The sequence below is a fragment of the Callorhinus ursinus genome, unplaced genomic scaffold (assembly GCF_003265705.2).
Source record: "Callorhinus ursinus isolate GAN/ISIS: 27379988/994484 unplaced genomic scaffold, GSC_fseal_2.0 scaffold53, whole genome shotgun sequence".
NCBI classification, from domain to species: domain Eukaryota; kingdom Metazoa; phylum Chordata; class Mammalia; order Carnivora; family Otariidae; genus Callorhinus; species Callorhinus ursinus.
The window spans coordinates 9,346,016-9,370,008 of record NW_027397115.1 but is presented as its reverse complement, the minus strand read 5'-3'; the positions used below and the strand labels follow the sequence as shown (position 1 = coordinate 9,370,008).

Below are 23,993 nucleotides of genomic sequence, written 5' to 3'. Positions count from 1 at the left end.
GAGTTCTCCACTGCAGTAGAATGTGAGAGGTTAATGTGTTTGACGTGTCTCCCCCTCTCTTGATTCATCTAGCGTGTGCAGTGAGGCCCTTGCCTATTTCATCACAGTGAATTCTGAGAGCCATCGGGAGGCCTGGACAAGTCTTCTGTTGTTACTTCTAACAAAAACCCTCAAAATAAATGATGAAAAGGTAAAACCAGGAAACTCTAATGTCCCCACTAGGACCTAGGTTTGGGTTCCTTTTTACTCAGATTTTAAAGTAACGATTTCCTCATTTCTTCCAAGGATGGTTACATAACTAGCACCATTCTAGAATCATTAGAGGACAGTTCATTCATTACAGACAAGGATGCCGTAGCATACTAGGGCTCTCTCCCTCCCTCTCTCTCTCTCTCAAAGAACCCCAGTTGAGAAAGCCTGATGTTGAAACCACGCACGTAGTAGTTAAACTGCTGCAGGGGTTTTGAGGGCAGCTGTGTTGGAAGAGAGGGTCCAGATAGTGAAACCCTGGTTCAGAAGGGGAATCTGCTTTGCTAAAAATGAACGTTGACTTTGGTAGCAAAGCTGTCCCCAAAGAATTTATGTTTGGAGTTAACTAAAAGACATTCTAATTTGCAAATTTTTCCCATCAACTTTTTAAATAGCAAGTAAAAGCACCAATACTGCAAGCAGTTCCAGGGTGAGATGAACTCTTTTGAGAAACTAGTGCCAGAAAAAGTAGCTCCCTGTCTAATTTGATCTCTCCCCTTCTCTCCCACCTCAAGTTTAAAGCACACGCTTCTATGTACTACCCCTACTTGTGTGAAATTATGCAGTTTGACCTGATTCCTGAGCTCCGAGCAGTTCTGCGCAAGTTCTTCCTGCGGATAGGTGTTGTCTATAAGATATGGATTCCGGAAGAGCCATCACAGGTACCAGGGACACTGTCCCCAGTGTGGTAGCCCTGGCCCTGTGGGCCCCTGCTGCAGCTCTGCAGAACGTTCACCACGCCACCTCTGCCTGGCACATCTCGTGGAGGGTCAGATCATAGAAACAGGGAGTTGACATCTGGGAGCTCAGAATGGCCTGGAGGAAGCTGGCCTCGACGCATGTCCCACAGTCCCTGGCTGAGACGTTGTGCTGTTTCATTAAAATGTTGCATACCCAGTTAACACAGTAGGTGGGGAGTCTGTTTCATCTCTGTCATTCCGTCTTCCTGACTAAACTGTCAAGCCTGTCACCACACATACACCATTTCCTAGCAGAGTCCCACGATTGGCTGTATGCGTTCTATCGGAGGAAGTTGCTCTCTTTGAAAATACTGAGCATAGCTGTAGAGGTTCGTGATTATTAGAGAGTATGTTAATAAAATTTCTTGTAACGGCTAAATGCCGCCTAAAATATGCTGGATTTTTTGTTGTCGTTTGAGTGTGTTGGAGAATTTTGAGTGTTTTTGTCAGTTGTGAGTCAGCTGTAGTTAGATTAGTTTGGAGAAAGTGGGAAAAAACATTGTTTTTGTTTGTTTTGTTAACGTCTGAGTGATTTTTAAAGTACTTTATGAAAAGCTACTATTGAAGATTTCATTGAAAGCAGAGTTTAGTAATTAAGTTAGAATTAAGAGCTTGCAAGGTTAAAAAATAAAAAAAGGTAGTGCCTCCTGGCTCTCCCTGCTTTAGTAACCTGGGGGGAAAGTCTATAGGAAAGTAAAAAATGTAATGAAGACGGTTAGCCTTCCTTGGAAGTAAGTATTTGTGGATGGGTATGAAAATTTCCAGAATACATTGTCCATCTCACACCCTCTGAAATCTAATATATGAAGTAGTAACAAAAATGAAGTAATTTAACAGAGTTAATTTATATCTGAGTAAACCTTTTATTTTTACCTCAGAATAGTGAGTTTAGTGTGTCTGCTTTGCACAGTCCCCATTCAAGGGCCCTCCAGAGAGGGATGGCGGCTGTGCGGGAGAAGGGCCAACTGCGAAACTCCTCAGCCACACGTCATGAGTCCTTGACCCAGAGTTGGCCTGTGCTGTGGTGGGGCCAGCACAGCTGAACTGTGACCGTGGTGGGAGATGGCCTGTGCCCAGGTGCTGCCATGAACTTGAGCCTCAGAGCTGCATTCTTTGGAAGGGTTGGATTCTGGGGGCCCTTATTGTGTTAATAAAGGTGCAGTAGTCTTAACTGCAATTAGAACTGAATCCTGATGCAGCAGCTTATGTAAAGGATTGCAACAAACAGGGCCTGACGCCTGCAAGCAGTCTGTTTGGAAGCTTGATTTATTCTGAGTCGGTGAGAAAGAGAACACAAACACACGCTTCCCTCCGCCCCCTCACTCAGGGCTCCCCGAGAGCCGCACTCAGCAGTAAAACCAGTGTTCCATGGAGTCATTAACACATTCAGACTTCTGCCTATGCCCTTCAGTCCTGGAAATTGGGTTGTATTGATGTCAACTCTGGTGCCTTAGAAGTGAGCAAGTTGGGAACCTATCTAAAATCGGATATTTTTTCTTTATAGAGAAGGATTTCTGGTGCTTTTGTTTCCTAAGAAACCAATTTCTTAAATTTGTTGTTTTTAAAAGCTTTGAGGAATGTTTGGTTTGGGCCAGCAGTACTTCCATTTTTTTTTTCTTTCCCCCAAAGTATTTTAATTTCTCTACCAAAGAAAAAAAGAGCAGGTTTAGGTTTTTATGTTACATACATATTAGAGAAGAGGAGCTATATAATTTAGGAGGAAGGGACAGCGGGCGAGTATTCTACTGTGAATGGAAAACGTCAGCACCTTTGACTTACCTTGTCCTGGAATGCATTCCGTCTTTATGCTGCAGCCGAGACTCCTTCCCTAGGACTGTGGTCAGCCACAGCCTCAACAAGTCCGTGCTCTCCATCCACATTTGTCCTGATGGCACGCGCAGGAATGTGCCACCGCGTCCCCGACTGGAGACTTTTCCTTTCCTCCTGAGGTTCTCTTGTGCCGTTTTCTTCAACGGTGACCTCGCCGCCAGTGTCTTCCTGCTGCCTCTTTCGTTCCTGCCACCTCTTGCAGAGCGGGAAGTGTGTAAGCGCATTTTGTTCCATGCCCAAACATTCAGCTTTGCGTGTTTTTATTTTATTTTTTTTTAATTTTGTCTTTTAAAAGATTGGATTTTCTGAATGAGGCATTTGAATCGTACCGGCATGGACCTTTTAAAAACCAGGATGTCAAACCATTTGGGGTAATTTTTCTTGCCGGTGGCCCGTGACATACAGAGGAATTCCTTACCTCTACTAACAAGCCATTCAGCCTAAATTCTACTTTGTGAATAAATCTGTTCTATCTCATGGTAAACGTGGCTTGTGCCACTCAAAAACTAGTGGGAAGAGTGTGTGTGACTGCAGCCCCGGGCCAGGACGCCATTCACTAACAAAGTTAGAGAAGATGGAGCATTTCCAAGGCCTTATTTCTTTGTCAGGATGCTTTAAGTGTTGAATATATGTGCTGGGTCTCTAGAGAAGTTTTTGTTAGAACACTGCGACTTTGAGCAATTTTGTTTTTCTGCACTGTCCTTGAGGGAAATCACCAGCTCTGGCATCTTAACAACAAACGGTGGATGGGAAATTTGTTTCTAATATGCATCTTTAGAGTCAAATACACCTTTTTCCTATTACTCCTCATGTACAACCAAAGAACTACATTATGGAAATTGTATCATATCTGGAAAACACAGCATTTTCCTCTGACAGGTGACTTTTGTACAAAAAAAAAAAAAAAAACAAAAAAAACCTGAGACCTTTTTGTTGTTCTTTTGCGATTACAGCCCTCCATTGCGTAGTCTTTATAGTTACTGAAGGAACCTGCTGACAGTAGTCTTTATAGTTACTGAAGGAACCTGCTGACAGAGGCAAGTACGACCGTCCTATTCAAATGTTTGTTGTTATGATGCAAATGGATATTGGTTGAGACAGAAGCTAGATCCTTACTACTGCATTCTCTGAATTCTGTTTTAACATTTGTGTTAAAGTAGACATAGCTTGAACTCATGTGAAATCCTGGAGTTTTGCTATCAGCAGCTTTGCAGTTGGAGAAACAAAGAAACCAAAGCTGAATATTTAAAAGAATGAATCTATCTGGAAATCCTTGCTCTCAAAAGAAGACACTCATCAAAGGTGTAGTTTTTCTCAGTGTTCTAATTTTTAAAAAATTTTATCTTCATATTTGCATCAAATATTTCTTTATGTGCACAATGTATGTTTTACCTCCTTAAAATGCCTAAAAGTTAATAGCTACCTTTGTTTAATCTATACACGATGATTAAGTGCATTTAATATTGGTAATTTAATGAAAAGCATTCCTTGCCCAATGGATGTATACATTTTTGAAAGAATAAGCCGAATTATATAATATGAAATGCTATGTAAAGTTTTCTATGTAAAAATATTATGTATAATACTGTTAAAATCCCATGCTTTAATCAGGTGGTAAATCAATAAAGTTTTAAAAAGTAAAGCTGTTTGTTTTGTTTTGTTTTTTTAAGATTTATTTATTTGACAGAGAGAGACACAGTAAGAGGGAACACAAGCAGGGGGAGTGGGAGAGGGAGAAGCAGGCTTCGTGTGGAGCAGGGAGCCCGATGCGGGGCTCGATCCCAGGACCCTGGGATCCTGGGATCACGATCCAAGCCAAAGGCAGATGCTTAATGACTGAGACACCCAGGCGCCCGTAAAGCTGTTTTTAATATGGTAATTTATATATATTATGTATATGTATATATATCAAGCTATAGTTTTGGGTACATTTGTTCTTATGGAAGCTACAAGCTTGTAGTTCTCAATTGGCAGTAAAATTTGGCCTCAATAGTTAACAAAATTTTTTTTTTAAGATTTTATTTATTTGAGAGAGAGAGAATGAGAGATAGCACGAGAGGGAAGAGGGTCAGAGGGAGAAGCAGACTCCCTGCTGAGCAGGGAGCCCGATGAGGAACTCGATCCGGGACTCCAGGATCATGACCTGAGCCGAAGGCAGTCGCTTAACCAACTGAGCCACCCAGGCGTCCTTAACAAAAATATTTCTAATGGGAGAATATTAATTGTGGGTTTTAATAATTTAAATAAGGTTCCCTTCTTCCGCCTCCCTCCCAATGAAAGGGGGGGAAAATCCAGTCACGAGAAGATTCTTATTTATCTCTTGAACTCACTTTACCTCGTTAATTAGTTTGACCAGTGGGTGAGTTCCCAAAAGAAGACAACAGTCGCCTCTTGCTGGCGTTGAGGGCAGGTTTGCAAAGGAAGACTCACAGGTAGCCAACTTGGACACTGAGTGAAAGGCAATTCTAAGGTTCACAAAGGGTGCCAACCTAGGAAGATGTGGCTTGGCTTTACTGCCTCTGAATTCAGAATCCAAATATCCTAAAATTGTAAATCACCATTGTACTTAAAATACTCCCCTACTGAAATTTACTCATACTTTTTCATCTTTATTAATTTATTGGAATAAAATGGTGACTCTCTGTGGTCCCACATATCAAGTGCTTCCAGTGAAGAACAAAAGGAGTGCCTGGGTTTTATCTAGAGCAGTGTTTTTCAACCTGCTACCAACCAGGAGTTTCCCCCCGCCGCCCCCCGTCCTGTCCCCAGGGGGCACTTGGGACACTTGGCAATGTCTGGAGACATTTTGGGTTGTCATGGCAGGAGGGGGGTGGGTAGGATGCTGCTAAACAGCCCCTACCAGAGTTACCCAGCCTCAAGGTCTAATTGGTGCTGAGGTTGAAAAACCCTGAACTAAACTGACTCTGAGACTAACAAGGCTTCTTTAGTGTGGTGTTGTAGGACCCGAGAGTCTGTGGCAGATACTGTCAGCTTTCTTTGGCCTTCCTGTTTAAAAAAAAAAAAAAAAAAAAAAGTCACTTCTGCTTACCCATTTTATTTTTTTTTTAAAGATTTTTATTTATTTATTTGAGAGAGAGAGAATGAGAGATAGAAAGCACGAGAGGGAAGAGGGTCAGAGGGAAGAGGGTCAGAGGGAGAAGCAGACTCCCCGCTGAGCAGGGAGCCCGATGTGGGACTTGATCCCGGGACTCCAGGATCATGACCCGAGCCGAAGGCAGTCGCCCAACCAACTGAGCCACCCAGGCGCCCTCTGCTTACCCATTTTAGAAAGGAGGGCATGCTGAGGTCGAGGAAGGACCAACTTCACGTTATTTAAAGTCCTATTAAGCATTTTGCAAGGTAATTTCATCATGATGCTGCATCTGTACCCTCCCTGCCCACAGACTGGAACACATTTTAGGCAAAAGTACATTTTCTTTTTCAAAGGACCAGAGTAGTTCCCTGGAATTTTTGCAAAGCTGTGTAACATGCCTGTGGTCCAGTTCAAGAAACCTGCTAAACTGTCCTTGAGTTAGTCATTTGTGTCACATCTTAGGAGTGGCCAGCTTAATAAATGCAACGACATACCCGCAGCAAAAGAAGGGATGAGGACTCCCCAAGGATTCTGGCAGAAATGACTAATTTTTAAACATGTCTGTTTCCAGACACAAGCCAACCAAGCTTGAGCCTTTGCAGATAATTTTTATATAAGTCAGTTTTCATCTTTCCCAGAGACTCCCCATCTTTGCATAAAGCTTCTATAGCTTCTTCTTCACTGACCTAATTTAGATTTCCTTAAAGAATGTATCTTGATTTATGTTCAAGAAGCACCATGTGTTCTGGTAAACTTCTTAGCTTAAGTGAATTTGAGCTTAAATAATGGCATATTGATTTTTTTGTCCAGAGTGCTATGGGTTTATGAGAAGCAAGCAAAAATCAAGCACCATTCTATAGGAGAGGACAGTGGACAGATCACAGAAGCTGGAATGAAGAACCCTTTGTACAGAAGGATTTGTGCTAACTTTCTGCCCCTTTTTGGGCATCAGCAATAAGCAGGTCTATTAATGTCACTTTTTTAAGAACTAACATTTACTGATAGTTTACCACACCGCAGACGCCTTACTTTGCATACAGGAAATCCTTTAAACTTCACAGCAACTGTATGAAATAGATAGCATTAGACCTCCATTTTTTTAAGTGTATTTATTTATTTATTTATTTATTCACTTTAATATAATCTCTACACCCAACACGGGGCTCCAACCTATGACCCCAAGATCAAGTCGCATGCTCCACCGACTGAGCTACCCAGGTGACCCAAGTGTCCGACTCTTGATTTCGGCTCAGGTTGTGATCTCGGGGTCATGAGATCAAACCCCACATCAGGCTCCACACTCAGCCATAGAGTCTGCTTGGGATTCTCTCTCCCTCTCCCTTTACCCCTCCCTTTTGTGCTCTCTCTCTGTCTCTCTAAAATAAATAAATATGGGCACCTGCGTGGCTCAGTCGGTTAACGGTCTGCCTTTGGCTCAGGTTATGATCTCAGGGTCCTGGGATCGAGCCCTGCATCAGGCTCCCTCTCAGCGGGGAGTCTGCTTTCCCCTCTCCCTCTGCCCCTCCCCCTGCTCCTGCTCTCTCTCTCTCTCTCTCTCTCTCTCTCTCAAATAGATTAATAAAATCTTAAAAAACACAAAATAAATCGTTAATACATAAATAAAAGTTATATGTCAAAATAGTAAGTGTTTGAAAACACATTACATCCTCCTTCCTTGACAAATAAAACCTTTGCAATATCTGGAAGTCAAAGACTGCATTCTCAGGCTCCTCAGAGTTCCAGGCCAGAACACAGCAGCCTGGGAAGAAATCAGTCCTGGTCCTGCTCCCTTTCTCTCCTCACCCCAAGCCTCAACTTGTACCACAAGGCTTTGAATGTGTGTGCGTGGATATGCAGCTCTGTCCAAACCCCCTGCAAACACATCTGTCCCCAAGTCACACTGCCACTGTAGGGGTGCTCACAGCTGCTGTGTATCTGCTCTCAGGAGCAACCCAGCCAAGGGATTTCTACAGACCCTGGAAGAGGGCTTGGGGCTTGTTGGTGAGGAATTCTAGGGTCCTATGCAAACCAGAACAAGGTCTGAAAGGAGGGGATCAGGGTTTTGGGTGAGCACACCCACTGGGCGCATGGACCCCTCACCTGTGGGCAGCTGGAACGGGACCAGAGCCACACCCTCTAAAGCATAGGGGCCAAGGCAAGGGTCCAAAGGCCTGTCCAGGTCTACGGCAGTACCACCTAGGAAAATGCAGGACTGGGGACAATGGGACGATGTCAAAAATACATTGCTTCCCGGTCTCGAGATGGAGATAAGAGCTAACATCGTTGGACAGTTACTATTTTTCAGATCCTCTTCCATGGGCCGCATCTTTCCTGGCTCTGCCATGGGCCGCATCTTTCCTGGCTCTGTCATCTGCCCAGCCCCACTGAGAGGCAAATTACTATTACCATCACTCCTGTAGAGATGAGACAGCTCAATTGTAAGTAACTTGCCCAGTGTCATAGAGATGGCGTGAAAGTCTTAACCTGGGTAGTCATGCTTTTTTTTTTTTTTTTTTAAGATTGTATTTATTTATTTGACAGCACAGCACAAGCATGGGGAGGGGCAGAGGGAGAGGGAGAAGCAGGCTTCCCGCTGAGCAGGGAGCCTGATGCGGGGCTCTATCCCAGGACCCTGGGATCATGACCTGAGCTGAAGGCAGACACACCCAGGCGCCCCCATGCTCTGAACTAGTGTGATACAACAGGATCAAAGTAGAGTGACAGTAAAGATCTGGTAAAAGATATATCAGTTCTATCTCAATAAAGCAGGAGGTTTAAAAAGATATGCCAGGGGTGCCTGGGTGGCTCAGTTGGTTGGGCGACTGCCTTCGGCTCAGGTCATGATCCTGGAGTCCCGGGATCGAGTCCCACATCGGGCTCCCTGCTCAGCAAGGAGTCTGCTTCTCCCTCTGACCCTCTTCCCTCTCGTGCTCTCTCTCTCTCATTCTCTCTCTCAAATAAATAAATAAAATCTTTAAAAAAAATAAAAAAAATAAAAAAAAAATAAAAAGATATGCCAGGAAATTATTAACCAAAAGAAAGCAGGTCTAACAATATTGATTCAGACAAAAAGAATTGGAAGAGGAGAGGTCTGAAAGGACGAAAGAGGAGTATTTCACATCGTCAGATGGTAGACAGACTTTATCTGGAAGAAATGGCATGAACCTAATCTACCTGATAGCTTCAAAACATACAACAAAAGACAACTGAGTACACTTTTAACAATGACAAAGCCAGAATCATGGTGGGAGACCAACATGCCTCTCTCAGAGAACTTCTAGTAAAGCACAATTAAAAATATAGGACATAGAGAACATAATATGTTACCTACAGTGAATGTCCTAATTAGCAAAAGACCAAATCCTCTCATGTTCCGTGTGAATTTTTCACCATGTGCACATTAGCAGTTGTAGCAAACCCGGGAGTGTGTGGACTCCATGGGCTGGTGGTGTGGGGGGGTGGGTAGAGATTCCCAAGGGAGCCTTCAGGTATCACCCACGGAGACTGGAGAAGGAGGCCATACTGACCTTTCTGTGACCCTCACCTGCATGGTTCTTCTTTCAGCTGCAAAGGGCGAGGGGAGGGGGCACCACTAGAGCTGCGTCCACAGACGTGATAACCTTGGCACACTTTGGGGCTTCCTGCAGAACCTGGGAGAGATGCTAGACCTACACGAGATGCCAGTCAGCCTCCTTCATGATTAGCTCTCAGAGATGGAAAACTGTTAAATCATCAGGGTTGTTCTCACCGGGATTGGAGGAAAATCTTCATCTAGGAAAGCAGATTAGTATGATCGATTACTTGTGCTATTGCTGCAATGGCAAAAATACATCTTTTCCACCAGTGTCCTTAATAACTTACACCTTTCTCAGTGGACTTTATTTATATAGGGAATTTCATTCATCATTCAATAAATACTTATTGAGCAGGTACTGTGTGCTCGGTGCTGGGGGGACAGCTGTAAATAAGATAAATAAGGTCCTTGTTCTAATAGAGTCCTTAAGCTGATGGTGGGGGGAGGAATTAACAAAGACAATTGCAAAGAATGATAAATGCTATGAAGAAAACAATGATATATTGAGGCTAAGCTTGCCAGATAAAATACAGGACATCTGAGTCAATGCGAATTTCAGATAAACAATGTATGATCTTTTAGAAGTATGTCCCATGCAATATTTTTTAAAGATTTTATTTATTCATTTGAGAGAGAGAAAGAGAGAGAGAGAGAGAGAGAGAGCACATGAGAGGGGGGAGGGTCAGAGGGCGAAGCAGACTCCCTGCTGAGCAGGGAGCCTGATGCGGGACTTGATCCAGGGACTCCAGGATCATGACCTGAGCCGAAGGCAGTCGCCCAATGAACTGAGCCACCCAGGCGCTCTGTCCCATGCAATATTTATATTAAAAAGTCATGCATTGGGGCATCTGGGTGGCTCAGTTGTTAGGCATCTGCCTTCAGCTCAGGTCATGATCCCAGGGTCCTGGGATCAGGCCCCACATTGGGCTCCCTGCTCGGCGGGAAGTTTCTCCCTCTCCCACTCCCCCTTGCTTGTGTTCCCTCCCTCACTGTCTCTCTCTGTCAAAAAATAAAATCCAAAAAAAAATAAAATAAAAAAATAAAAAGTCATGCATTGTTTTTCTGAGATTCACATTGAACTGGGTGTCCTGTATTTTACTTGCTAAATCTGGCAAACCTGGGCTCCTGGGTGGTTCAGTTGGTTAAGTGTCTGTCTTTGGCTCAAGTCATGATCCCAGAGTCCTGGAATCAAGTCCTGCATCGGGCTCCCTGCTCAGTGCAGGGAGTCTACTTCTCCCTCTACCCCTCCCCCCTGCTCATGATCTCTCTCTCTCTCTCGCTCTCTCTCTCTCTCTCCCTCTGTCAAATAAATAAATAAAATCTTAAAAAAAATAAATCTGGCAAACCTAAATGTCGATTTATCAGGTGTGAAGAGTGGGCAATTTCAGACAGAGTGGAAGGCCTCTCTGAGGAGGTGACATTTGAGCGGGAATCTGGAGGTACAGAGGGAGCCAGTTATTCCGGGGTCTAGAAGAGCATTCAGGCAGAGGGAAGGGCAAGTACAAACACTCTGAGGTGGGAATAAGCTTGGAGCTTGGAAGAACAGAAAGGAAGGCAAGGTGGCTAAGTTGAGTGAGGGTGGAGTGGAGGAGGGAGGGAGGTGATGAAGTCAGACAGGTTGACAGGGGCCAGAACTTGCAGAGTTTGTGGACTGTGATAAGAGATGTTGAATAATTTTACAAAAAAGTTACATCCATGACCTTTTCACTCAGAGCAATTTTTGCATTTTATCTCAGGAACTGCTTTTACATGTTCATAGCCAAGGGCTGTCAAAGATAAAGTCGGACATTGTTAAAGCAGTAAAAACAGATTTTATTCAGAAACTATTCACAGTGGGGGAGAGAGTTGATTATGACTGTGCAGAGGTGATTGGGCATTTTATTTTTTAAGATTTTATTTATTCATTTTGAGAGAGAGAGCATGTGAGCGGCAAAGGGAGAGGGAATCTCAAGCTGACTCCCCACTGAGCATGGAGCCAGACACGACCCTGAGATCATGATCTAAACTGAAACCAAGAGTCAGAGGCTTAGGGGCGCCTGGGTGGCTCAGATGGTTAAGCATCTGCCTTCGGCTCAGGTCATGATCCCAGGGTCCTGGGATCGAGTCCCACATCAGGCTCCCTGCTCGGAAGAGGGCCTGCTTCTTCCTCTCCCTCTGCTGCTCCCCCTGCTTGTGCTCTTTCGCTCTCACTGTCAAATAAATAAATAAAATCTTTAAAAAAAATTAAAAAAAGAGTCAGAGGCTTAACTGACTGAGCCACCCAGGCACCCCTGAGTGGGCATTTTATTATTTTTTTTATTTATTTTTAAAAAGATTTTATTTATTTGTCAGAGAGAGAGAGTGTGTGCTCACACAAGCAGGGGGAGCCGCAGACAGAGGCAGAGGGAGAGAAGCAGGCTCCCTGCTGAGCAGCGAGCCAGATGTGGGACCTGATTCCAGGACCCTGGGATCATGACACGAGCTGAAGTCTGCCGCTTAACTGACTGAGTCACCCAGGCGTCCCTGATTTGGCATTTTAAAGGTGAACGGGGGAGTTGGAAAGTGAAGGCCTAGGTGAAAACTTAAAGTGTTGGTCGGTGTAAATGTCATCAGGCTCGCTACGTCTGCTAGCTAGTAATTACCAGGGTTAGGCTCGCATCTACTCACAGAGACCGAGAAACAGGCCTCACCTTCCTGATGATTATATTTCAGAGGAATGGCTTTCAGGTCATTAAGAAAGACACTCCTGAATTGCAGGAGATACATATACATCTCAGAGGGACAGAAAAAAGATTCACAATTGTAAGTCCTTTTTAGTAAATGCTCTAAGGAAGGGAGGTTGGGGCCTATACCCAGGTGTTGGCTAGAACAAACAGTAAATTCTCCTGGTAGCATTGAACTTTCTCAAGCAGTCCTGTGTCTGTCTGTCTGTGTGTGTGTGTTGGGGGTGGGGGACACTGGGGTCATCCTAGGGTCATGGCCTTATGCTGCTGCTAGAAGCCATGTTCAAATTCGGTCATCTCTTATTGCAGAGGTTTGGACAGAATCATTATATGCTAAGAGTTCTGCAGGTCTCAGTCCCTATATAATTCTGTGTTCTTATAATATTTGTTTCCTCCAGTGATAACCAAATACATGCCTTTCAGTCCCCAGAGTAGCAAGCTAGCAATGGCAAGGGATGCGCTCTGAAACAGCTGAGCCTCAGCCTGCTGGTGGCTGAAACTGAGAGCTGGGATTTCCCTAAGTCCTCATTGCTTGCTGTCCATTGTCACACTCTGTGGATCATAAAATCCTACAGGCTCTAACTCTATAGTATATCCTGAAGCTGTCCACTTATCTCCATATGCGCTGCTACTCACCTGAGTTCTGAGCCATCACGTCTCTCTCCTGGATGCCTCCAGGGTCCCTGCTTCAAGTTCTTCGCCTCCACCCCCATACAGTCCATCTCCACACAGCAACTGGTGGGCCTTTTAAAGTGTAGATTTGGTGGCCTTCCCCTAATGGATGCACGTGAGAGTGAGACCTAGTCTAAACAGGGCTTATGACGCCTACATCATCTGGCCCCTGCTGGCCTAACTTCATCTCCTGCCTCTCTGCACTTCATTGAGCCCCAGCCCAGCTCACTCCTGCCTCAGAGCCCAGGCTGTTGGCATCCCCTCCTCCTGGCTCTGCTCTCCAGGAGGATCTTGACACAGCTGTCTCCTTGTTGAAATTGAGGTCAAGTGTCACTTGTTCAGAGGTCTTCTCTGACCAATCAATGACCTTCCAAGTCACTGCCTGTCATATCACTCTCTTTTATGTTTTCTTGTCGTAGCGCCTATCAAGATCTGAAATGATTTCGTGTATTCCGCCTCTTCCTCTAAAACCTGCGGTCTGCGAGGGGCAAAAGTTCTCCTGGGCCTGAGAGACTACGGACATGACTTTGAGCAGTTAGTTCAACAGTTATAGAAGACCTACTACGTGCCTCACTGCAGGCCTACATCAGACTAGGTCGCACTCCCGCGGCCACTCGCTGAAGCCCTGTCCGTTCTCAGGAAAATGGGGATTATGATGCCCCAAGCCGCGGTCTGAGCCAAAGGGCATTGTCGCTTGTGATGTCAGCGCAAACACAGAGCCGGTCGCGATTGGCCATCCGAGCTTGGGTGGGGCCTGAGCGCTCCTGGTCCCGCCCCTCGCCTCTGCCCGGCTCACGCATGCGCCCGGGCCGCAGCCTCGCCGCCGCGCCATTTTGCCGGGGTTTGAATGTGAGGCGGAGCGGCAGCAGGGGTGGGTAGTGCCGGCTACAGTTCGCGACTGAGATTCCCTTCTCCGTTCCCGTATCCCCAAGAGGTGAGGCGCGGGGCGTGCAGGGCCTGGCAGGGTGGCCTCTTGGGACCCCGCTGGGGGAGGGATGCGCGTTTCTGACACTTCCGAGCGCTGGGAAGCAAAGACCGCGCCTCTGGGCGAGAGCGGAATTTGAGCCCGTACTTCGGGCGGCGCCCTCGGGCGAGGTCTTTGCCTGCACGGACGGGTCGCGCCTCACCTCGCGGCGTGCCAGGCCTCAGGCCCAAGCCCAGCGGCCCCGGGGCCTGTGAGGGACGAGGGCCCCCGAGGCGCGGCCTAACGCGAGCCGCCCGAGCGCCCGCCCCTTCCCCCCCAGCGCCGCGCGGATTGGCCGCGCTGCCGCCGGGCCGCTCGGGAAGGCCACCTCTCATTGGTCGCACCCGCGCGTCCGTCCTCGTCGCGCCGGGCCACCCGCAACGTGAGCTGAGCGCAGTGGCGAGGCCTGTCCGGCGGGGCTGCGGAGCCGGAGCCGGCTGCCGCCCAGACGGCCTCTTCCCCGGTCCCCGGGACTCACGTTCTGATTGGAAGGGGGACCTTTAATCTCCCTGTGCTTCAGTCTCCCCGACTGTAAATGGGCATCGTGATCTCACTTTGCTGAGTTGTTTTGAGGATTACGTCTAGTCCATGCACCTGCCCAGGAATGTAGGGTCTCGGTCTTGGGGGAGACGCGAGAGTGTGGTAGTTCGGAGCATGAGCTTTGGAATTAGAAGGCCTGGGTTCGCTCCAGAGTCGGCCTCCCTGGGAGTGCAGGTTAGGGCTAGTCTCTTCATCCCTCAGAGTCTTCCCCATTTCCTTATCCGCAAAGTGGGGTTGAAAACAATCTGCCTCGCAGAGTGGCTCTGAGGATCCACGGAGTTATTACCGTGGTTGACAAAGTCCCAACCGAAGTTACCATTGTCTGCCTCTTCCACCCATCTCTTCTTAGCCACTGAAGCCATACTGCTGACTTTCTGTTTTCTTAAATGTTCCAAGTTCGTGCCCACCGTAGAGCGTTTGGACGTGCCTTTCGTTTGCTTGGAAATTATCGACATCAGAGCTTTGCAAGGCTGGCTCCCTGTCCTTTAAGTTTCATGTCCGTTACACCTTTGACCGACTTCTCTGAGGACTTATTTCTTTCCACTTTTTACTTAATAGCATTTACTATTAACTAGAATTACTTAGAGTCGTTCATTGTCTTTCTCAGCTGCTGGGTTGTTAACTTCAAGAGCAAGGACCTTGCCTGTCTTGTTTACTGCTATATTCTGGTGACGAGTGCTTACCACGTGGTAGATGCACAAGTGTTGTTATTCCTTGGAGGCATAGAGGGGGACTTTTTACTATTGGATCCCACCTGTGTTTTGTTTTGTTTTTTTTAAAGATTTTATTTATTTATTTGGCAGAGAGAGACACAGCAAGAGAGGGAACACAGCAGGGGGAGTGGGAGAGGGAGAAGCAGGCTTCCCGTGGAGCAGGGAGCCCGATGCGGGGCTCGATCCTAGGACCCTGGGACCATGACCTGAGCCAAAGGCAGACGCCTAGCGACTGAGCCACCCAGGCGCCCCACCTGTGTTCTTTTCTTTTCTCCTGAGCCCCCTCCCCAGGGTTGAATTTTTAACTTGTGTGTGTGTGTCTCCACTTGCTGCACAATTCCTGGGACTCTTGATTGACCTTATCCCTCCAAGATACTTTGACTTCTTTCTGTCAGTGCAAGGGAGTTTTCTCTTCCCATCTGGTTACTTTGATTTCTGCTACTTGGGGGCTGGGACAGAAGGTTTCCTGTAGAGGATCAGATGTGTTTGAGAGCAGTGCTCTAGCTTTGGAATTAATTTGTTCCTTCATTTAATAACTATAGAGCATTCACTTAATATCTGAGAATACAGTGAAATAAAAATGGACAAGGTCCTTTCCTTTGGGGAGCTTATATGCTAATGGGAGAAAGAAACAGTAATACAAATAAATGAATTAGATAATTTCAGATAGTGAGAAGTGAGAGAGCCGATGTGACAGATGAAGGCTTCTCTGGGGGCATCTGAGTGGCTCAGTCTGTTAAGGGTCCAACCTGATTTCAGCTCAGGTCATGATCTCAAGGTTGTGAGATGGAGTCCCATTAGCGGGCTCTGTGCTAGGTATAGAGTTTGCTTAGGATTCTCTCTCTGTCCCCCCCCCCCCCCCCCCCCCTTAAAAAAAAAAAAAAAAAAGGCTTCTCTGGAGAGGTGACTTTTGAGCTGAGATCAGCCATGGAAAGTTGAGGGGACAGAGCATTCCAGGCAGAGGAAATAGAAAGTAAGTACAAAGGCTTGAGGACAGGAACAGACTTAGAATATTGGAGGAAAATCCAGCTTGCTACAGTAGCGTATGAAGAAAGGAGAGGTATCCAGGGGCCAGATCATATAGGGCTTTGTAGACAATGTACAGTTTGGATTTGATTCTAAGTGGTCTATTCCTGTGATAAGAAAGCAGGGAGGGGGGTTGAGGTGTTGGGGTATGTTCTTGATATGTGTGTGCCAGATAGTTTTCATTCATTGGATCTCTTTCCCTTTCCCCAGATGTAAGGACTCAGGAATGGTTCTCTAATGTGGAGGAAATATCTAAGGAAAAGGCACAGATCTTGGATCAGCTTATGTCACAGATGTCTGTCAGATGGCCTTGGAAATCAAAGTTTTTATTCCAAAAGTCTTCATCCATAACTGAGGGCCTGTGGGAAGAGGCTAGACTTAGGTCCAGCCATTCATTCAACAAGAAGAACTTGGAATTTAGATAAGTCTCCCATCACTGATTTATTGTGGTACATGTGTTTTCTTTTTTAACTGAATTGGTAGGGATTTCCAAAGATCTGTGGAAAAAGTAACGTATCTCATATAAAAGCAAAATAATGAATTTCACATTTCTAGTTTTAATCATTATTTTAAAATCAGTAACACTTTCTACATTTATATTTTGCTAATATTTTAAAGAGTCCAGGTCTTTCACATGTGGCCAAATTAGATAGCTTAATTAGACCTTGATCTTGTTGATACGTTATGAATACCTGTGGAGTATTCTCTAAAGTTACCTGATTTGTCATGCTTTCCCAAATCAGGGCTAAGCTTACAGTTTTTTTTAAAGATTTTATTTATTTATTGGGGAGAGCACCACACACAGAGTAGGGGGAGGGGCAGAGGGAGCAGGAGAAGCAGACTCCCTGCTGACCAGGGAGACTTAAGCAGGGCTGGATCCCAGGACCCTGAGATCATGACCTGAACCATGGGCAGACGCTTAACTGACTGGTCCACCCAGACGCCCCTACCATTTGGTTTTTTAGACATTATTACTAAGGAGATACAAAAAGGATTTGTTGACAGATAATTAGTACTAAACTCAAGGATCTGTGTAGTATTTTGACTTTCAGGGATTGTTTCATGCATATTTACATATCCCCATGAGCCCCCACTTTTTTTTAACTTACAAATAGTCCTGCTTAGTACCGGAACTTTGTCATTTTAGTGTCATTCTATCATGTGGTCTTAGAATCAGTTGTCTCCACCTCTTCCTGTAGTCATAGTCAGTTGACCAGAACAAATGTGTAGAATGATGGAAAGTTTTTTTTTTTTAAGATCTTATTTATTTATTTGAGAGAGAGAGAGAGAGAGAGCACATGAGAGGGGGAGGGTTAGAAGGAGAAGCAGACTCCCCGCTGAGCAGGGAGCCCGGTGCAGGACTCGATCCCGGGACTCCAGGATCATGACCTGAGCCGAAGGCAGTCTCTCAACCAACTGAGCCACCCACGTGCCCTGATAGAAAGTTTTTGATGGAAAAAATCAATCAAGGGGGTGCAGCTTTTGAAAATAGTACAAGAAATACGTAGTAGGTACCTATCACTATTGTAAAGCTCTAGGGAGATTGAAGTGAACAAAACACAAAGACCCTACAAGAAAGCAAAGTAGTATGCCTTATAATACTTGGAAATTTGGAACTTGGAAAAATAGAGTAAAGGAATAGAGAGTGACTGAGGTGGGTGCTCTTTTAGATAGGCTGGTCCAGGAAGGCATCTCTGAAAAGAGATGACCTTGGAAAGAGACCTGAATGAAGTGGGCAGTGCCATACAGCTCTCCAGAGGCAGAGCTGTTCAGGCAGGTGAACAGTAAGTGCAAAGCCCTGAAACAAAAGTATAAGCACTGGCATATATGAACAGTAACATAGGACAAATTTCACATTCACTTCTTTCTTGAAAAACTTTCGAATGAACAGAAATTAATTATGGTGGGTAAGTTGTCATTTGTTTATCTTACAGATGTAAGAGTTCCCATGTTAAGTTGGGGCTCCTCAGAAATGAGCCTCAAAGAATAGTCTCTAATACACTCTGGGAACTCCTGTTGTAGCTAGTTGACTGACATATTGACTCATCCTTTAGTTCGTTCAACAAATGCTTACTGTGTATCTCCTGTGTGTCAGGCAGTGGTAAAGTCCTGGGCTTACACAGACAAGACATACAAAGTCCCTGCCATAAGGAGCTTACAATAAGGATAACAGGTATATCAAAGATAATTCAGATGATGGTTGCTACTATTAATAGTGTAATGGGAACAAGGTAGATGATAATGGTGGAAGGCCCTTTTTAGGAATTGACAGTGGGCTGACAGCTAAATGATACCCAATATCAAATTAAAAGGAAGAGCATTATTACAGCATGGAGAACTGTCTTGGCTGGTTCACGCCACAGAGGGAAGGCTTTTGTGGCTTGAACTTAGAGCCAAAAAGAAGCCAAAAGAAGGTAAATGAAGTTGACAGTTACAGATTGCATGGGACTCTGCCATGGTAAAGAGTCTGGAATTTTTTTTTTAAGATTTATTTATTTTAAAGAGAGAGAGTGTGCACGCTAGAGAGAGTTCACACGTGGGGGGAAGGGCAGAGGGAGGAAATCTCAAGCAACTCAAGCAAACTCCCTGCTGTGGAGCCCAACTTGGGGCTCGATCTTATGACCCATGAGATCATGACCTGAGCCTGTATCATGAGTCGGTCACTTAACCAACTGAGCCGCCCCAAGGGTTTGGGTTTTTAATATAGATAATTATGAGGAATATAAGAGATTTTAGCTGAGATATGTATAGTGCTTTAAGAACATAATGAAGAAAGTTAGTTGGGTGCCTGGGTGGCTCAGTCCGTTGAGCTGTTGGTTCTTGATTTCTGCTCGACATGATCTCAGGGTCCTGGGATCAAGCCCTGTGTGGGGCTCCGAGCTCAGTGAGGAATCTGCTTAAGGATTCTTTCTGTTCCTTTCTCTCTGCCCCCTCCCCTGCTCACAAGTGTGTGCGCTCTCTTTCTCTCCCTAAAATAAATAAATCCTAAAAAAAAAAGTTAGTGAAATGCAAAGTTACTGGGGAGTGTATTAAATTCAACAGAATAGGGGCTCCTGCATGGCTCAGTCAGTTAAGCATCGGACTCTTGATCTTGGTTGGCTCAGGTCTTGATCTCAGGGTCATGAGAGCCTGCTTGAAAAATCAGTAAATAAAGGTTATTATTAAAAAAAAAAGAACTCAGATCCAATTAATCTCTGTAGTCCTCCCAGTACACAGTTTCTAACATGCTGCCTTGAATAAATGTCAAAAGGTAGAACAAGTTTGTGTGGCAAAGAAAGACAAGGGTTTTTTGGGTTTTTGGGTTTTTTTAGCTTACATAACACTGATGTAGATGATTTTGCTTGGCAACAGCAAACTTTCATTTCAAACAGATTGAGCATTTCAACAGAAAGAATGGGAAAGGAATTGATTAAATCACTACTTTCCAAAGTTTTTTTGTTTTGCCTTTTTTTTTTTTAAAGATTTTATTTATCTATTCATGAGAGACAGAGAGAGAGAGAGAGAGAGAGAGAGAGGCAGAGGGAGAAGCAAGCTCCCAAGGAGCAGGGAGCCCAATGCGGGACTCAATCCCAGGACCCCGGGACCATGACCCGAGCCAAAGGCAGACGGCCAACCATCTGAGCCACCCAGGCGCCCTGTTTTTTAATATTCATTTGGGGGAGAGAGTGAGCAAGAGAGAGCACACGAGCAGGGGCAGAGGGAGAGGGAGAAGCAGACTCCCCCGCTGAGCAGGGAGCCTGACACAGGGCTTGATCCCAGGCTGGGATCATGACCTGAACCAAAGGCAGACACTTAACTAACTGAGCCACCCAGGCACCCCTTTCCGAAGTTTTATATAATAAAGTAGTTCTGTGGCCAAGTAATAGGGGGGGAATTCTGGATTAAATAACATTAAACTGATAATTTACTGTTTGAGTTCCTGAAACCTTTAAGGGAATATAATGCATAGCATTTTCCAAACTTTTTTTTTTTTTTTTAATTTTGTATTTAAGGGCCGTCTGGCTGGCTCAGTCAGAGGAGCATGCGATTCTTGATCTCAGGGTTGAGTTTGAGACCCACGCTGGGTGTGGAGATTGCTTAAAGATAAAATCTTTTAAAAATCTTAAAAAAAATTTTTTGTTAAATCTTTATATCCAACTCAAAACCACAAGATCAAGAGTCGCCTGCCAGCCAGGCACCCCTGCATTTTCCAAAGTTTTGATATAAAACCCAGAAAGGGTAGCCTCTCAATAAATTGTGTGTATGTTTGAGTGGTACTTGATATTCATGCCATAGAGTGGTTTGCACTGCGTCAAAGGAAGTGAATGGATAGGTGGAGGAATCTATTAAATAAGAATATTGGCTTCCCTTATGATAAAAACATCTTCCAGTTAAAGGAAAAGACTAATGAGAATACGGATAGTTTCAAACAAATCATTCTCCTTAAAAGTTTGTAGTTTCTGGCTGTGGAGGGATGCTGTACAAGCATAGTATTAGCTATCGCCCTTATCTATAGCATTAGCTAACCCGCCCCCAAGATGACCTTCCTATTGCTATCCCCGGTGTTTCCACTCTAGTTCAGTCCCCTGTCATTATTATTTCCCCCTGAGAGATAGCCTTGGTTAGTAGGAAGAGAGTAGACCTTATAGAGTCAGACTGATCTGTTGAATCTAATTTTTATTAACTATGTGTGACTTGGGGCAAGTTAGTTAATCTCTCTGAGTCTCCTTGTATATAAAATGGTTATTATATGAAATGATGTAAACCATGCAAAACATCTGTCATTGTGCCCTTCCCCCATTTAAAAAAAAATGTGTCCTAACACATCTTCACTTGTTCTTCTCAACTCCATTCTGGAAACATTGCCAGCCCAAAGTTCATATACTCCACTTTCATTAAGTTTTGACTCATTTCAAAAAACCTTTAGTGACTTCCTATTGTACATTAAATCATGAAACTTCAGCTAAATACTGAGGAACTATATGATCTGATCTTAGCCTCCAATTCCTTTATTCTCCACAGGAGGTATGTACTCTTCCTCTCTGTTAACTTTGCTCACACTAGTTCTTGTATGGGATGGGTCTTCATTCTACTTTGCCTTTTCAGTTCTATGTATCTTTCCTCTTTTTTATTTGTAATATTTTATTCATTTGTTTTGAGAGACTGAGCGAGAGTGAGGGAAAGTGGGAGGGGGAGTGGGAGGGGGACAGGAAGAGGGAGAAGCAGACTCCTTGCTGAGCAGGGAGCCCAACGTGGGGCTCGATCCCAGGACTCCAGGATCATGACCTGAGCTGATAGCAGTTGCTTAACTGACTGAGCCACCCAGGCGCCCTTCTATGTATCTTTCAAGTTAGCTAAAGACAGCCTCTTGGACATCTTGGCCCACATGTAAATGTAGGCCAAGTGACTCACTTATTAACTTCCTAGCTTAAGTTACTGTCTGGGATTCATTTGGCACCTCTACTCCGGAGAACAAATGTGTTTCAGGGTTTCTTTTTGGATGCAACATTCCTGAGGGGTGTGGGGTAGCACTCTGCAATCAAACACATTACTATTTCTTAAATAAAACAAATTTATATACTAAGTGAGATACCTTATTTATAGCCTCAGGCAGTTTGGGCCAGGTTTTGCTGCCGAACGAGTTTGTTACAAACTTTAAAAAAAACAACAAACCTTTCAGGGGCACTTGGGTGGCTCAGTCTACTCTTGATCTCAGCTCAGGGTTATGAGTTCAAGCCCAGCATTGGGCTCCATGCTGAGCGTGGAGACTGCTTAAAAAAAAAAAACCACAACAACAACTTTCAGTTTTAGACTTTTGGATTTCAGCACTGCAGGAAAGGGATTATGGGTCTGTAGTTGGCATCGCAGTTGAAGTGTCTTGTCTTCCAACTAATATGTAAGCTCCTTTGAGAGCCTGAATTTAATTACCTTTGACAGAATCATTTTAAGAATACAATAAAGGGTACCTTGGTGGCTCAGTTGGTTAAGTGTCTGCCTTCAGCTCAGGTCATGATTCCAGAGTCCTGGGATCGAGCCCTGCACCCAGGCTCCCTGCTCACTGGGGAGTGGGCTTCTCCCTCTGCCTCTCCCCTCCGGCTTGTGCTCGCTCTCTCACTCTCTCAAATAAATAAAATCTTAAAAAAAAAATAAAATTTTAATAACTTTCTGATTGCAAGTGTGATACGTACAGTAGTTGTGGGATATTAGGAGAATCTAGAAGAATATGAAAAGAACAAAAATGTCCATTGTTCATCGCATGGACATTACTGCTATTTACATTTGGAGTGTATTTTTAATTTTTCTATATAGTGTGGTATGTGTAAATTTTTTTTAAGATTTTATTTTTAAGTAACCTCTGTACCCAGTGTGGGGCTTGAACTTAAAACTCTCAAGATCAAGAGTTGCATGCTGTACCAACTGAACCAATCTGGTGCCCCTAAATATTTTTCACATAATTTGAATTGTGGTATATTTGAGCTTTTTCCACTTAGCTTTATTACATTTTACAAAAATTATTACATACTTGTTTTTTTCTTGTCATAGAAGCCCCAGATTGAGTTTGGTGCATGGTTGCCCTGAGAAGGCTATATTTCCCTAGGTTCCCTGGGAGCTAGTGCAGTTTTAGGGGCGCCTGGGTGGCTTGGTTCCGTTAAGCCCCTGACTCTTGATTTTGGTTTAGGTCATGATCTCAGGGTCATGAGATCAAGCCCTGTTTCAGCTTGTGCTGGGCGTGGTGCATGCTTAAGATTCTCTCTCTCCCTCTCCCCCACCCTTTCTTTCTCTGAAAAAAAGTGCAGTTTTAAAAAATAGCTTTATTGAACTATAACTTACTGTGAATTCATTTTAAGTGTACTTTTTGGTGAGTGTCATTAATTTTACACAGTTGTGCATCCATCACCATACTCACATCATGGTTTTAGATCATTTTTATTGTCCCCAGAAAGTTCTGTTGTTTTGCATTTAATTTTATCTACTCACCAAGAACTCGGAGATCACAATGTTCTATTTTATAGAGTTCTCAAGCTTTTTTGTTTATGGGGAATGATGTGTGCGTGCACTCCTGTAATTTATACATATGTGCTATTCTGTGTTTCTTAGCTTTATGTTGTCACTTATGTTTAGCTTTTAATTTGTAATATATTAGATGTGAATTTTTTTGGTCAATGGCAGTGTATTCTGTGATTTATGTTTGGTGTTGTTTAAGCTTTGAATATTAAAGTAGTTGCTTCTTTACTGAGATATAGAGATATAATTGACATATTACCATTAGGTTTGGGTGTACAACATAATAATTGTATATATTATGAAATGATCACAGTAAGTCTAGTTAGTATCCATCACTACACATAATTACAGATTTTTTTTTTTTTTTTGTCATCAGAACTTTTTTTTTAAAAGTAGGCTCCACACCCAACATGGGGCTTGAACTCACGACTCCGAGATCAAGAGTTGCATGTTCTACTGACTGAGCCAGCCAGAATGCCCCGTAATACAGTATAATTTGTTTGTTTGTTTATTTATAGTAATTTCTGTACCCAAAGTGAGGCTTGAACTCATAGTCCAAGATCAAGAGTTGCATGCTCCCCTGACTGAGCCAGCCAGGTGTCCCTGTATTACTAACTATAGTCACTATGCTGTACCTTATATCCTCATGGCTTACTTACTTTATAACTAGAATTTTGTACCTTTTGACCTCCTTCACCCATTTTGTGCACCTCTAACCCCCCACCAATTGGTTCTCTGTATCTGTGAGCTCTGGTGTGGGGGGGTTTTTGTTTTAATTTATTTTTTAAGATTTTATTTATTTATTAGAGAGAGAATACAAGCGGGGAGTGGCAGGGAGAGGGAGAAGCAGGCTCCCGCAGAGCAGGGAGCCCGACATGGGGCTCGATCCCAGGACCCTGGGATCA

The 23,993-nt window shown here is 44.3% G+C and overlaps 2 protein-coding genes and 1 long non-coding RNA gene across 4 annotated transcripts in view; 2 read left to right on the top strand and 1 right to left on the bottom strand.

The window, feature by feature from the left end:
* The window catches only part of ARFGEF2 (ARF guanine nucleotide exchange factor 2), an 88,511-nt gene extending 86,829 nt beyond the window's left edge, over positions 1 to 1,682 (top strand). The window contains exons 38-39 of the mRNA XM_025853288.2: positions 73 to 190; positions 765 to 1,682. Of these exons, the coding sequence (XP_025709073.1) occupies positions 73 to 190; positions 765 to 941 (295 nt within the window). The 3' untranslated portion in view covers positions 942 to 1,682. The remainder of the gene's footprint in view (positions 1 to 72; positions 191 to 764) is intronic.
* Positions 1,683 to 3,712: 2,030 nt separating this feature from the next.
* Positions 3,713 to 3,959, bottom strand: LOC141371019 (uncharacterized). The gene is made up of 2 exons (XR_012375622.1): positions 3,845 to 3,959; positions 3,713 to 3,809 (listed from the first exon to the last, which is right to left on the bottom strand). It is a non-coding gene; the product is annotated as an uncharacterized lncRNA (long non-coding RNA).
* A 9,686-nt stretch (positions 3,960 to 13,645) lies between these two features.
* Positions 13,646 to 23,993, top strand: part of CSE1L (chromosome segregation 1 like) — a 42,429-nt gene continuing 32,081 nt past the window's right edge. The window contains exons 1-2 of one of the 2 annotated variants that reach the window (XM_025853385.2): positions 13,647 to 13,795; positions 16,315 to 16,553. The gene's annotated coding sequence lies outside the window, so the exon portion shown is untranslated. Of the gene's footprint in view, positions 13,796 to 16,314; positions 16,554 to 23,993 lie in introns of both variants that reach the window. The other variant, XM_025853384.2, reaches the window with a different exon arrangement.